Source organism: Mus pahari, chromosome 7 (genome assembly GCF_900095145.1).
Source record: "Mus pahari chromosome 7, PAHARI_EIJ_v1.1, whole genome shotgun sequence".
NCBI classification, from domain to species: domain Eukaryota; kingdom Metazoa; phylum Chordata; class Mammalia; order Rodentia; family Muridae; genus Mus; species Mus pahari.
Genome location: NC_034596.1, coordinates 2,626,650 through 2,640,524, shown reverse-complemented (window position 1 = coordinate 2,640,524; position 13,875 = coordinate 2,626,650). Strand labels below are relative to the sequence as shown.

The following is a 13,875-nucleotide window of genomic DNA, read 5'->3' as shown; positions in this document are numbered from 1 at the left end:
GCAGGCGGATTTCTGAGTTCAAGGCCAGCCTGGTCTACAAAGTGAGTTCCAGGACAGCCAGGGCTATACAGAGAAACCCTGTCTCGAAAAAAAAAAAACCAAAAAAGAAAAAAAAAAAAAAAAACGAAAAAACAAACAAGGAGTGAGGCACCATAGCGGGAAAATTTTAAGATAAGATTTGATTATATGACTTGGGGTAATGGCCTGAGTACAGAGGGTCTGAGGGCTTGCATCATATGGAAGGGCGGGGTTGCTGAGTTAAGCATCCCAGGAGACAGCAGCTCCCCATTGGGACCTGTGAGCCAGGGATCTGGCATAAACTTGATCAGGCGTGTTGCATGGTGGAGGGGAAGAAGTCACAGCCCATGTCCAAGGCATGTGACACCTTTCAGCATCCTAGCTGTCACGTGGAAATTGGAACAGCACTGCTTCATAGTGCTGCTGTGGGGCTGAAATGTATCAATACACATAAAGAATGTATCAGAGTGTTTGCCCTTAATCACACCAGGGGGAAAAAAGCTTCCTTGTTACTATCGCCCTTAGTGTCTTCCTGCCAGCCAGATGAAGAAAGGAAAAAGTCTGGATGACAATTACTTCCTGCAATAAAAACAGCCAACCCAAGCCCTGGTGGTCTACTGTTTGGAATATGTAAGAGCTAGCACTCTGAAAATGGAGGCAGAAGGGTCAGAAGTTCAAGGCTAGCCTCAACTATATAGTGAGTTCCAGGGTATCTGGGTTAGGAAACATGAAACCCTGCCTCAAACAAACCAACCAAGCCAGGCAAGGTGGAACTCTTATACTACCCCAACACTTTAGATATGAGGACGGGAGGGTTGGAAGTTCAAGGTCATCCTCAGTTATATACAGTTTAAGACCAGCCTGGGATACTTGAAACCTTATCTCCAAACACCAAAACAAACAAATAAATGAATGAAATCTGGGATGAAAAAGACAATTGGATGGTAACTGTTTATTTTGACTGGGAGCTAATGTCCAGGACTTTCTCAGGATATTAAAAGTTCTAGTCATGGAGTTAGGGCTAAAAGACAGAGCACGGCTTACATGCATGAGGACTTGGTTTCATTCTCAGCACCAAAAGGTGAATCACAGTGGGATGTGGTGGCACATGCCTTTAACCCCAGCATCCAGGAGACAGAGGCTGGCGGATCTCCCCTGAGGCCAGCCTGCTCTACTTATTTTAGTGGAGAACCTGTCTCCACTAAAATAAATAAAATAAAATAACCAAACCAAACCAAATGAAAACGTAAGCAAAAATTCTAGATTCTAACCCTAGAATGCAGATGGTATACGGGCTCTGAGCATGGAGGTTGGTCTTCCATGCCCACACAGCAGTTACTAAGGAGAGACATTCTTCTATCCACTTAGACATGCCACGCAATTCTGCAACTACAAAAGAAGTGCCCAGAGCCAGGCACAGTGGCTGGCATGACCGCGTCAAGAGCAAAGTGCCTTTCTTGATCTGAATTCCGAGAGTTCACTCTGGGTCCTCAGAACACAATGGGAACATTATCACAGCCACTTCATCCAATCTCCTGTTTCCGGAGGCTGGAAGGACCAATGGCACAATGCTCACCCATTCCTCCCGCCAGCGCGGAGCTGAGAGACCTGAACTAACCAGAGCCTGAAGCCCAAATCGCAAATGGAAATTAATGACTCACATCTATTTCCCAATGGTCAAATCATTTCTTTAAATGTATTGTCAGCCATGATGGTACATACCTGGGATACGAAGGCAAGACGATCAAATGTTCAAGGCTAGCTTACGTTACAACAATCCTGTCTCAAAAACCAACCAAAGAAACAAACCAAGCTACTGGGGAGGTAGCTCAGCTTGTAGAGTGCTCACAGGCATGCATAAAGCCCTGGGTTCCACATAAACTACAGATGACTGCAAGCCTGAGAGCCCAGCGCTAAGAATGCAGAGGCAAGAGGATTAGAAATTCAAGGTCATCCTTGGCTACATTTACAGTCTGACCCTATGTCAAAAAAAAAAAAAAATGTCATTTTTCAGATCTTTAAATCAATCTCAGAACCTCGTATCAGCTAGGCAAAGCTCTGCCATTAAACCATATGCTCTTGGATTCTGGGAAAGGGTCATAGCCAGTGTCCTCCTGCCTCTACCTTCCAAGTGCTGGTGCCACCACACCTCCTCCTTGGCTTCCTCCAGTCAGATTTTTACCTTACAAAATGCTCTGGGCACAGAACTCTTCTGTGAACTGACCACACTCACCAGGGATTAGAAGGGACGCAGGAATACTGATAGCCGCCCACCAACAAGAAGAGGCTATACGCACTGACTTATATGTTAGACCCAGCCTGGAACACGGGCCATGTGTTACCACCAAGCTTTTGTCAAGGGTCTGACAGTAGAAGACTCAACTGGGATGGCATCGGTACACACAGAGCTCTGATGACCAGGCCCATTTCCTACTGCCTGCATGGGGCTTATGTCCTTGAGAACAGGCGTTTGAAACCAGATCAGCTTTTGGAATGAAGACACTGTCAAGGTTATTAGGCAAGTTTTAAGGGTGATGTCCAGCTGTATTTGGATCTTGACAAATTAAGCAAGTATTTTACCACTGAGCTCCACTTCCAGATAGAACTTATTACTGTATCAAAGAATGATTAACACAAACTAATGCTGCACATATTTAGTGCATTCAAATCTGAATTTGGAGGTAAATATAAACCCATAAAACCATCACCACCGGGGCTGGTGAGATGGCTCAGTGGGTAAGAGCACCCGACTGCTCTTCCAAAGGTCCGGAGTTCAAATCCCAGCAACCACATGGTGGCTCATAACCATCCATAACAAGATCTGACGCCCTCTTCTGGTGAGTCTGAAGACAGCTACAGTGTACTTACATATAATAAATAAATAAATAAATAAATAAATAAATAAATAAATAAACCATCACCACCAATGCCACCCAATATGTTGTTTGTTTTGAAAGTGGGCCTCATGTAGCACAGGCTGGCTTCCAATTTGCTCTGTAGCCAAGGATGACCTTGACCCTTGATCCTCCTGACTTTCCTACCTTTGAGTGCTGGGATTAATAAACTTTTGCCACCACGCCTGGTAAGTGCTGGGTACTGGATCCACAGTTTCTGGCTTGCTATGTAAGTAAGCACTCTATCAACTAAGCTACATCCCCAGCCCACACTCATGCTTAAAGCAAGTGGATTCTGTCAAGCAGCTCTTAAAACCAGGCATGGTGGTTCATGCTTACAGTCCCAGCATTCAGGACATTGAAAGAAGAGCTTTGGGATTTGGAGACTAGCCTAAACAACACAGCAAGACCCTCTAATACTAATACTAATACTAATACTAATACTAATACTAATACTAATACTAATACTAATAATAGTTTATAATAATAATAGTTTGCAGGGCTGGAGAGATGGTGCAGCAGTTAAGAGCACTTGTTCTTGCAGAGGACCCAGGTTTGATTCCCATATGGTAGCTTACAACCATCCATAATTCCAGTTCCAAAGTATTCAACGCCCTCTTCTAACTGCCAGTGTAGTGCATGCATGTGGTGTACAGCCATGCACACACACACACACACAAATCTCCCTACAAAATAGCAAATTAAATTAAATAAAGAAATAGCTTTGATAGGTATGTGGTGTACAGCTTTAGTTCCTGCATTTGAGAAGCAAAAGCAAGCTGATCTCTTTGAGGTCAAGGACAATCTGATTACTTAACAAGTTCCAGATCAGCCAGTACCACACAGCAAAAGCTCTCAAACCAACCAAAATAATAATAATAATAATTTTAAAAGATTATCTGTGCTATGTGGTGGAATATTGCTCAGTGGCCGATTGCTTGTCTTGTATAAATGAGCAAGGTGCTGGGTTCAATCCACAGCACAGTATAAAGGAAACCGAATTAGAATTAAAATCGTGTTAGGAAGGTAGCTCAGTGGTACAAGGCTGACCTGGTGTAGCTAAAGCCCTGCTTTCAATCCTGGTGCCTCGCAAGAAAAAATAAATAAAATGGAAGCAGTAACAACCAAGCATTTCCTGGAAGCTGCTAGTGCATGGGTAGAACAAATGACCTCATTTGCATATCTGCATATGATTTAGCAAAGTAGATCTTAGTAAACCTCATTATTATTGCTGAGATTGTTAATGCTTGAGTTGAAACTTCCTGTCTGCCAACACCATAAGTGGATAATGCTCATACTCCAACATAGGAGGAAGAAGAGGAACCCACAAAGGGGACAATGAATATTTAGTTCAGTTTGTCCTCCCCAGAGTGATCTCACCCCTCTGGCTTCGGTGGCTGTTTCTGAGGGTTCTTTTTTGAAACCCACCACAGAGAGAGAGCTGGGCTCCAGCCATAGTCCCCGCTCCTCACTCGCTCTGCAGACCTGCTTCACCCAGAGTCACCCCAATGCCGCATCTGCCCTGCTCCCGCTTCAGCCTGGGTTTTGTGTCCTACCCGCCTCCCCCAAACAGCTTCCTTTCTACCCAACGAGAATCACATTTTGTAGAATATCAACCTCTCAAAAAAAGTTAAATCTGAGAGAGCCTTTCTCCTCCCAGTCTACAAGTATACACCAGTGCGCGTGCCACGAGTGTGTGTGCCACCAGTGTGCGTGCAGTCTCAGAGAGCTGAGTCTTCACTCTGCACTTGTAGTGCACTGTGCATCTGTAATGTTATTTATTCCTCCTACTTCATAGGATGAGATTGCTATCGAGTCCCTCAGCTCCCTGGGGATATGACCTAAGTATGTAGCTAATGATTAATGCTAGACAGGACACCAGTCACCACCAAAGCCTCACATGTCTGTATACCTATTCTGAACCTTACAGCAAATGTGGTAAAAGCCAAAGAGATTTAAAAAAAAAAAAAAAAAGATTTAGAAGAGACAGGCACAGTGCTTGTGCACATGGAGAGGAGAACAAAGAGAACTTTGGGGGTGGCAGGCAGGGAAAGCAGACAAGACAGACAGAAGATGAGTCAGTCACAGGGAATGAGGGCACTGGGTCGACTCAGCCACACTGAGCTGGCCTCGGGGATGGTAAGAACTGGAAGAAAGGAATGGCAGGGGCAGGAAGTGAGAAGTGCAGCTGAGGCTCAACTCAGAAAGTAGGCAAGAGTTAACTGCACACAGAGACAGAAAACCCCCAGGCTCCTGAGGTCTCCAAAACCTTCCCCGCCAGGCTCTGCAGGGTTGGGACAAAGCTCTTAGAAAGGCAGGGTAAAGAAAGAGTTAACGAACAACAAAAGTGTCAGTCAGACCCCAGCTTGGCAGCCAGAAGGCACCCTGCTTGGCTGCTAATGCCCTCCATTCCTTTCAATGTTTTCACCCTATTTTAAATGCCCACACGCTAAGGATCTCATTTCATCTCCTGTGCAACCCTGGGAAAGAGGCAGGACAGGATTGTGTATCGCTATCCTGTGGCTCCCTAAGGAGCTGTCAAAATGTTTCTGCCATCTCAGAACCCGTGCACTGCTCAAACAGGTTGTACCCTAGGGGCAGCACAGGAAGGTTGGGTCCTCTGCCTGGGTTCCATTCTGGCCTGGATCCCTGCTGGTTATCCTGGGTGGCTGCTTCAGAAATCACAGGATATGGACTCATTCCTCTCCTGCAATTTCCCAGGCTGCTCTTCCCCCTCAGCTTCTATCTATCTCACAGCCAGTACTTAATGGCCATCTCACCCACTCCCCAGGGATCTGTGTCAAGCTTCTGTTTCTCATCAGAGGACGGAACCCAAGGCTCAGAGAGGCAAAAGCCTTTGCCCGGAGTCGCACAGGAAGCAAACATGGAGAAACCTTAGGTGATCTAAAAAGAACACAGGACTTCTGATGGGGACATCAGAAGACCTGAATTCTAAAACTGACTTCTGCCACTTAACCAGATTCATAGACCAGCCAACATCTCCCAGCCTTGGTTTCCATAGCTGCAAATTTAAAATGATGCAGTGTCTTAGTCAGGGTTTCTATTCCTGCACAAACATCATGACCAAGAAACAAGTTGGGGAGGAAAGGGTTTATTTGGCTTACATTTCCATACTGCTGTTGATCACCAAAGGATGCAGGACTGGAATTCAAGCAGGTCAGAAAGCAGGAGCTGATGCAGAGGCCATGGAGGGATGTTCTTTACTGGCTTGCCTTCACTGGCTTGCTCAGCCTGCTCTCTTATAGAACCAAGACTACCAGCCCAGAGATGGCACCATCCACAAGGGGCCCTCCCCCCTTGACTAATTGAGAAAATGCCTTACAGCTGGATCTCATGAGGCATTTCCCCAACTAAAGCTCCTTTCTCTGTGATAACTCCAGCCTATATCAAGTTGACACAAAATTAGCCAGTACATGCAGGTAACTTCTGGTTGTTGGAGGAATAGGATTAAGACGTTATAGTGTAACTAGGTATTGGTAGTGCACACTTTAATCCCTGCATTGGGAGGGCAGAGGCAGGTGGATCTCTGTGAGTTCAAAGCCATCCTGGTCTACATAGTTCCAGGACAGCCCGGGCTACACAGAGAAACCCTAGTTAAAAATAATTAAAAAAATAAAAAGGATGGTACAGTGTTACATAAAGACAAATTACTGGAGCTGGGTGGACGGTTTCCTGGTTTAGAGTGCTTACTGATTTCCAGGGTGTTCCGGTTCAATTCTCAGCACCCACATGATACCTCACAATTTCCTGCAACTCAAGTTCTAGGAGATCTGATGCCCTCTTTTGACTGCTCTCTGCAGGCTCCTGCACATACATGATGCACATCAGTCAGGGACACACATACACATAAAATAAATACACCCTTAAAAATTATTTTCATGTAGTTAATGGTTGCTGGAGGTGGCAGACCCCTGCCCCACTGTAGTCTAGGTACTACTGGTAAGGTGTTAGTGCACTTGTAAGCAAACTTAATGAAATTCACTGGAACACTTGAGCACACACACACACACGCACACACACACACGCACACGCACACATGCACACACACACAAAGAAGAAAGAGTAAGGAAATCAGTGGAAGTAGGAAGGGAACAAGAGAGGGTATAGGAAGCAAGTATAATAAAAATACATTAAATACACACATAAAAGTGTCATGATGAAACTCACTGTATATAACAGATATACACTAATAAGAAATAAAATTGCACTACCAAGAAGATTGTAATATTGTATGGACTATACCTGTAGTACAGGGATTCTAGTTCTGGCCACCCCAATCTTTATTTTGATCAATTGATTGGCTGGTTTGCTTGTGAGTTTATTTTCGAAATAGGATCTCATCATGTTGCCCAGGCTGGTCTCAACTCCTAGGCTTGAACTATTCTGCCTCAGTCTTCCGGGCGGCTGGGATTCCAGATGCATGCTACTATGCATGATTCTTCCCTGATTTCTTGACTGTCTTATTACCTGTGTCCGTGCATTGCCTTAGATGCAAACACCTTATGGAAAAATGCCAGTCAGTTCCCTATAAGAACATTTAAAGTATCCACTTTCTCCCTTTCTCAGCCTGTATTACCTCTACAGCCTCCCAGCTTAACAGGGTAAGGGATGTCTTAGAGGAGAGAGCAATGACTGATGGACCAGATGGGATTTTCCAGTCAATAACAGCAGGCTGCATGTTAGATTCTCTCCCTGCTAGACAGGACTAGACTAACAGCCTTGCCTTTAGCATCTTGCATCTCCCCGGTACCAGACCCTCTGAGGAGGCAGTTCAGTATAACCCTGGTAGAGCTTCTCCATGAGTGAATTAAATATTAAACACTCCAGGCCCCAGCCCCCGGTGCAGCAGCACATTCCCAGTACAGAGACAATGCACAGAGATCCAGCTGTCACTCTTCCACTGGCTGTGGGCTGGGCCTCCCCATTCCTAGCCCACACTCCTTTGAATAAATAAGAAATGTTTCATCTTCCCAGCGAGTTAACGGGTCTTCATATTTTTCCTACAATCCCAGTGTGGAAGGCTCCAGGGAGCCGGAAATGCCTGGAACACTGGGTTGTGACATCTGCAGCACTGAAATTTAACAGGCAGCTGGGGATGGAGCTCAGTTGGTAGAGTGATTAGAATGCACTAAACTCAAGGTGGGGAGGGGTGTTGATCTCCAACAGTGCATAAAGCCTAGCTTGGTGGTGGTACTTGCCAGTAATCCTCGCAATCAGCAGATGGGAGGCAGCAAGATAATTACTTCAAGGTCATCCTCAATAGAGAGTTCTAGGCCAGCCTAGACTAGACCCAAGATTCCATTTACAAAGAAGAAGAAAAATCGGGGAGGGGAGGAAGAAATTTAACAGGTCTATAATTGACTCGGTAACTTAGTTCCACGCAGGGCCAGAGGTTCTCTGGGAAGTGGGCAGCTCTGGAAGGATGCAGAGCCCTGTTGTCTCTCAGGACAATAAGGAATTAACCATAATTGACAAGAGGCTTCAGTGTGTAGGCCAGTTGCTTTTTCTTTTCTTTTCTTTTTTTTTTTTTTTCTCGGATGATTGGTAGAACCCCTGGCTAAAATCCTACTTATAAAAAGGGAAATGAAGGTAGGAAAAAAAAGGGAAATCCACAGCCAGTCGATGGGCCTGAGCCCAAGAGGCCTAGACCAGGTCTCTGGGATTTCGCCCACTTCTCTCTCCATCCTACCTCCTATATGACACTCTGAGTCTCCTTATTAATGACACCAAGGGGTAGGCCTGGCACTGTCATCCACTGGGCCATTTCCATAGGAAGCAGGATTCTCTGGCCTTGCTACTGAAGACTGAAAGCATGAAGTCTGCAAGTAGCATCTCAAACCAACTACTCTGAAGAATGAAACCTTGGTTCTGGCACTTTCTGAGCCTTAAGTCCTCAACAGTAAGACGAGGCTTTAAAAGCCACTTTTTGGAATGGCTCCTATGAAGATGAGACAAGATGATATAAAAATGGGGTACTTTGTAAACTGTAAAGTGCTATCAAATGTCAGATACTGTTAATATGATATGAGGCCCAAAGACACTGCAGAGAGAAGAAAAAGTATCAGGAGAGGAGGCCATGCAGAAGTGAGAAGCCACACTCACAAGAGAAGGGTCCTGCATGGCTTCTCATAAACCTGGCCAATCCTGGGGCCATTTGCAGAGGTAGACAGTGGCAGAGGTGGTCAGAGCATCTGGAGTCCACTGGTCCAAGACAGCTCCCCACTTTGCTTGGTGTGGATGCATGCATTTAAGTGCTGCTGTGGGGCAGTCATCAGTGTGTGGTCCTGAGGTGGGATATCCCACTCAGGCCAACTTACAGACCCTCAAATGAAAGCCTACCAATCAAAGTCTTTGTAGGGACACCTCCCATCGTCTGGGGACCTTACCTTGTACTTGGCTGCAAGCAGCTCTGTGGCCTGCTGCTCCCGCCGCAGATCCTCCAGCATCTTCTCCTTCTCTTCTAGAAGCTTCTGTTTCTCCTCACTCACAAGGCTGCGGTCATCCTGGATGGCGGCCTTCTCCTCCTCCAGCCGCTCCTTCTGTTCCTGCAGGTAATTCTCCATGTTCTTCTCCAAAGCTGCCTCCAGGATGGGCTGGGGTGGGCGGTGATTGTTGTTGTTATCGTCTTCCTCTTCGGCCACCCAGGCCTCAATCACCGACCCCTCTGGATAGCCGGCCGGGGCAGACACCGCCTTCTTTCTACGACTGCTCTTTCTCCGAGGTCGCTTGCCCAGCATCCCCTTCTTCTCCAGTTGGGCCTTCAAGCGAGCAATCTCTTCCTGGAATTCCCTCAGCAGCGTGTCCTTGGGGTCCTCGTTCACCCGCGGTTTGTTCTTGATGTTCTTGGCTCGGTTGGCAAAGCGCAGGGTAGAGAGGCTCTCGTCGTAGCTGTGAGAAGCTGGACCCAGTGTGGCCACCATGATGGTCTTGGCATTGCCCCCCAGTGAGTCTTGGAGCAGCCGGGTCAACTTGGAGTCCCGGTAGGGAATGTGGGTGCTCCTGTTGCCAGCCAGAGCAGCAATTACATTGCCCAGGGCAGACAGAGAGAGATTGATTTTAGAAGCTTCCTTAGGCCTCTCTCCGCTGCTGGCAGCACCACTAGCGCTGCCACCTCCACTCCCACCACCAGCTGTTGGCTGTGTGGCTGGCCCTCCAGCTGCGTTGGGACCCGCCTTGTTCTGCCTCTCACTGCCGGCCAGGTCTACCAGGTTGAGCTTGCCTACTCGGATATGGTCCTGGCCATCAGAGCCACGCTCACTGCACTCCACTGTGATAACAAAGATGGCATGGGACCGAGAGCTGACCTCATTCATGTGGGTGCTGCCCACAGCCCGTGCTTGGTTCCCCAGGTTCATCACATGCTCAATCTCCTTGACATTCTTGGTGACAAAGGAAGAGAGGTCCTTGATGTAGACCCCTGTTTCAGGATTCTCCTTCAGCTCTAGCCTCTTGCCTGGCTCCTTGGATAGCAGGTCTCGGATCTCCTCCTGGTAGATCTCCAAGTAGGAGGCACGAACCAGGTACTGCTGGTTCTGGGAGCGGGAGATGTGGGTGAAGATGTGCTCAAAGGCATTCGGGATAACCCCGCGGAGCTCTGGCTCCACCCAGGTCCCCTGCATGGTGTAGGTCTTGCCAGTGCCAGTCTGGCCATAGGCAAATACGGTGCCATTAAAACCCTGAAGCACCGAGTCTATCAGGGGCCTCACCGTTTCGTCATACAGGTCGGCCTGCTTGGAGCTAGCATCATACACAGCATCGAAAGTGAAGGTCTTGGGTAGCTCCCCGGGTGCCGCGCGGGGGTTTCGCAGAGTCACCTGGCCCAGTTTCACGTCCATGGTCAGAATCTGCTCATGACCAGCAGCCTCCTCCTTCCTACTGAGGGGGCGGCACCGGGCCACCACCTTCAGGGCCTCGCTGGCCTTGGTCTTACTGGCCATCTTGCACCTCTGTCCTTCCAGGTGGGCCGCTCTGCAGCCTGGGCGGTCCTCCTGCCCTACTCCTAGGTCTGAATCAGTCGGGCTGGCCCAGCCCTCAGGCACCGCTCTTCAATCCGCATGCAGCCTACCAGGGTGGGGATGCAGGGAGTTGGCCCGAGACTGCTGCAGTCCAGGCCTCCACAGTTCTCCACGGCTTTCTGTGCACAGGCTGGAGAGGTAGAATTAGGCAGAATCCCGAGGCAACCGCGCAAGCTGCTCCTGCTGAAGGACATTGCCTGGAACCCACCCCATGCTGGAGCAAGAGGGAGCGCTACGGTAAACAGCTTCGGCAACAATGAGATAAAGGAAGAGGAAAATGAGATGGGGGTGGGCGGCAGAGCTGTCTTTTCCTCCTCCTTTTCCCCTTCCCCTAGGGATCCATGTCGGAGGATGCGAGTCCTGGGCGGCCCGGAGGATCCCGGCCCTCCCGAGGTCAGAGGCTCACCTGGAGTCCTCCCCTCCGGCTGGAGAATCATTCATTGCAGCCAAGGCTGGCTGCTGCTGCCTCTCCTTCGCCTTCCCCTCCGCCGCCACCAGAGAATGAGAGAAAAACAGAAGGGGATGGGGCGGAGCAGCGGCGGCAAGAGTGATGTTGCTGCGGCCGCTGCGCTGCGGCCCGGGTTAGGTCTCCCGTCTGGGGTGGGGCAAGGGGCGGGGCCGCGGGGCGGGGAACAAGAGCCCGGCGCGGCCCTTGGGCGAGGGACAGCGGTGCATCGCCGCCCGCACCCCGCCGACCCCTCAGGGATGACAGGCTCCGGTGCCCACCCAGGTCCCGCGCCCACCAGTCGGATGCGGCGCCGCCACCGCCAGCCGTCACCCCACCGAACCCGAGCATGCTGGGAGATGTAGTCCTTCCTTTGTTAACCGGGTTCTGTCAGGTTGCTAAAGCTTTCTCCAGTCCTCAAGTCTGGGAGCCCCTCCTCCCACATGCAACCCCTGAGTGTGTCTGCTGAGGCTGCACCACCCACGCGTGTTTTCTCGGCAACCGCCATTCTCGGTTTCTCACTGCTCCAGCCATTTTGCTTGCAGATGGGGACATGTCACTGTCCTCCATTTCTCAGGGTGTCACCAGGCCTCCTAGAGCTTAAACTCCTAAACATTATTGGGCTCTGTGTTTTCTCTCCCTAGTCTGGTTTACTCCTGGCCTTCCTTTTAACGCTCTGCGGGAAGCACAGTTAACTGATTCCACCTCTTGTGTCTGTACATGGCCTCTGGCTCCAACCACTTCTTCATGACCTTCCGTATCCCTTGAAGGCCTGTCCACCTTCTGATCCATCAGCCTACCTCCACTACTCTGATCCAGTCTATACTCCTAAAAACCATGCCAACACACTTTTCTAGCTCACGCGGAGCCCCGGGACTATTCTAGGAGCTGAACCCTCCTTAAGGAGCCCACAGGCTGTAACAGGACTGACAGTTGCACCCTTGTGCCTTTGCCCAGAGATTACAGTTCTTCCTCTACTGTTCTGCCACTTGGGCAGCACAAGCATTTCGTCATCTGTGAAGCTGTGCTGGTTAATTTTTGTCAACACAAACGAGAGATGTCTGGGAAAAGGAAATCTCAACTGAGGAATTGCCTGCATCTGATTGGTCTGTGGGGTATATTCTTGATAGCTAATTGATGGAGGAGAGAGCCCAGCCCACTGTGGGAGGTAATCCCCTGGGTAGGTAGTAATGGGTTGTATAAGAAAGATAGCAGATTGCGAGTCTGGAAGCCAGCCAGTAAATAATGTCTCTCCATGATTGCTACTTCAAGCTCCTGCCTTGAGGTCCTGACACTGAACCCTGCAGGGCAAATAAACCCTCTCCTCCCCAAGTTACTCTTGGCGGGCAGTGTTTTATTATAGCAACAGAGAAGCAAATTAAATCAGGAACTCTTGGGCTGGAGAGATGGCTCAGCGGTTAAGAGCACTGACTGCTCTTCTGAAGGTCCTGAGTTCAATTCCCAGCAACCACATGGTGGCTCACAATCATCTGTAATGGGATTTGATGCCCTCTGAAGACAGCTACAGTATACTCACATACATAAAAGTAGATACTTTTTTTAAAGATTTATTTATTTTATGTATGTGAGTACACTGTAGATGTACAGATGGTTGTGAACCTTCATGTGGTTGTTGGGAGTTGAATTTTTAGGACCTCTGCTTGCTCTGGTCAACCTTGCTCCTCGCTCTGTCCCTGTTTGCTCTGGCCCAAAGATTTATATATTATTATACATAAGTACACTGTAGCTGACTTCAGACACACCAGAAGAGGGCATCAGATCTCATTATGGGTGGTTGTGAGCCACCATGTGGTTGCTGGGACTTGAACTCAGGACCTTCAAAAGAGCAGTCAGTGTTCTTACTCACTAAGCCATCTCACCAGCCCCTGGATAAATCTTTAAAAAACAAAACCAGAAGCTTTCTCTGACTGGGTGCTTCCATAGCAGAAAAAAAGAAAAAGACGGAATTTATATAAATTAAACCTTGGGCCTAGCATTCCAGATCCTGTATGGTGTGTGTGGGTGTGTACACGTGTGCTTATGTATGTGCACATGGATGTCTCTCTAAGCCAGAGATTGACCTCATTGGAAAAAAATGTTAGCAAGGTGACTTTAATCTTAACTCTTGGGAGGCAGAAGCAAGTGAATCTCTGAGTTCAAGGTCAGCCTGTTCTACAGAGCAAGTTCTAAGATAGGGCTACACAGAGATTTTTGAATTTTATTTTATGTATTTGAATGTTTTGCCAACATTATGTATATTTGTATCCCATGTATGTACCTGGTGCCCACAGAGATCAGAATTGAACGTTGGATCCCCTGGAACGGGTTGTAGATAGCTATGACCTGCCATGTGGGTGCTGGGGACCAAACCAGCGTCCTCTGTAAGCAATGCATCCTCTTGCCCACTGAGCCATCTCTCCAGCCACTGAGCCATCTCTCCAGCCACTGAGCCATCTCTCCAGCCACTGAGCCATCTCTCCAG

The 13,875-nt window shown here is 48.3% G+C and overlaps 2 protein-coding genes across 2 annotated transcripts in view; one reads left to right on the top strand and one right to left on the bottom strand.

Annotated features, from left to right (window-relative positions):
• Positions 1–11,691, bottom strand: part of Kif3c (kinesin family member 3C) — a 42,553-nt gene extending 30,862 nt beyond the window's left edge. The window contains exon 1 of the mRNA XM_021201903.2: positions 9,320–11,691. Within this exon, the coding sequence (XP_021057562.1) occupies positions 9,320–10,870 (1,551 nt within the window). The 5' untranslated portion in view covers positions 10,871–11,691. The remainder of the gene's footprint in view (positions 1–9,319) is intronic.
• LOC110324641 lies at positions 11,297–13,332 on the top strand. Its single transcript, XM_021202311.2, has one exon. It carries the CDS (start codon positions 11,300–11,302, stop codon positions 11,756–11,758), a length of 459 nt encoding a protein of 152 aa, XP_021057970.2. The 5' UTR covers positions 11,297–11,299; the 3' UTR covers positions 11,759–13,332.
• The last annotated feature ends 543 nt before the right edge of the window (positions 13,333–13,875 follow it).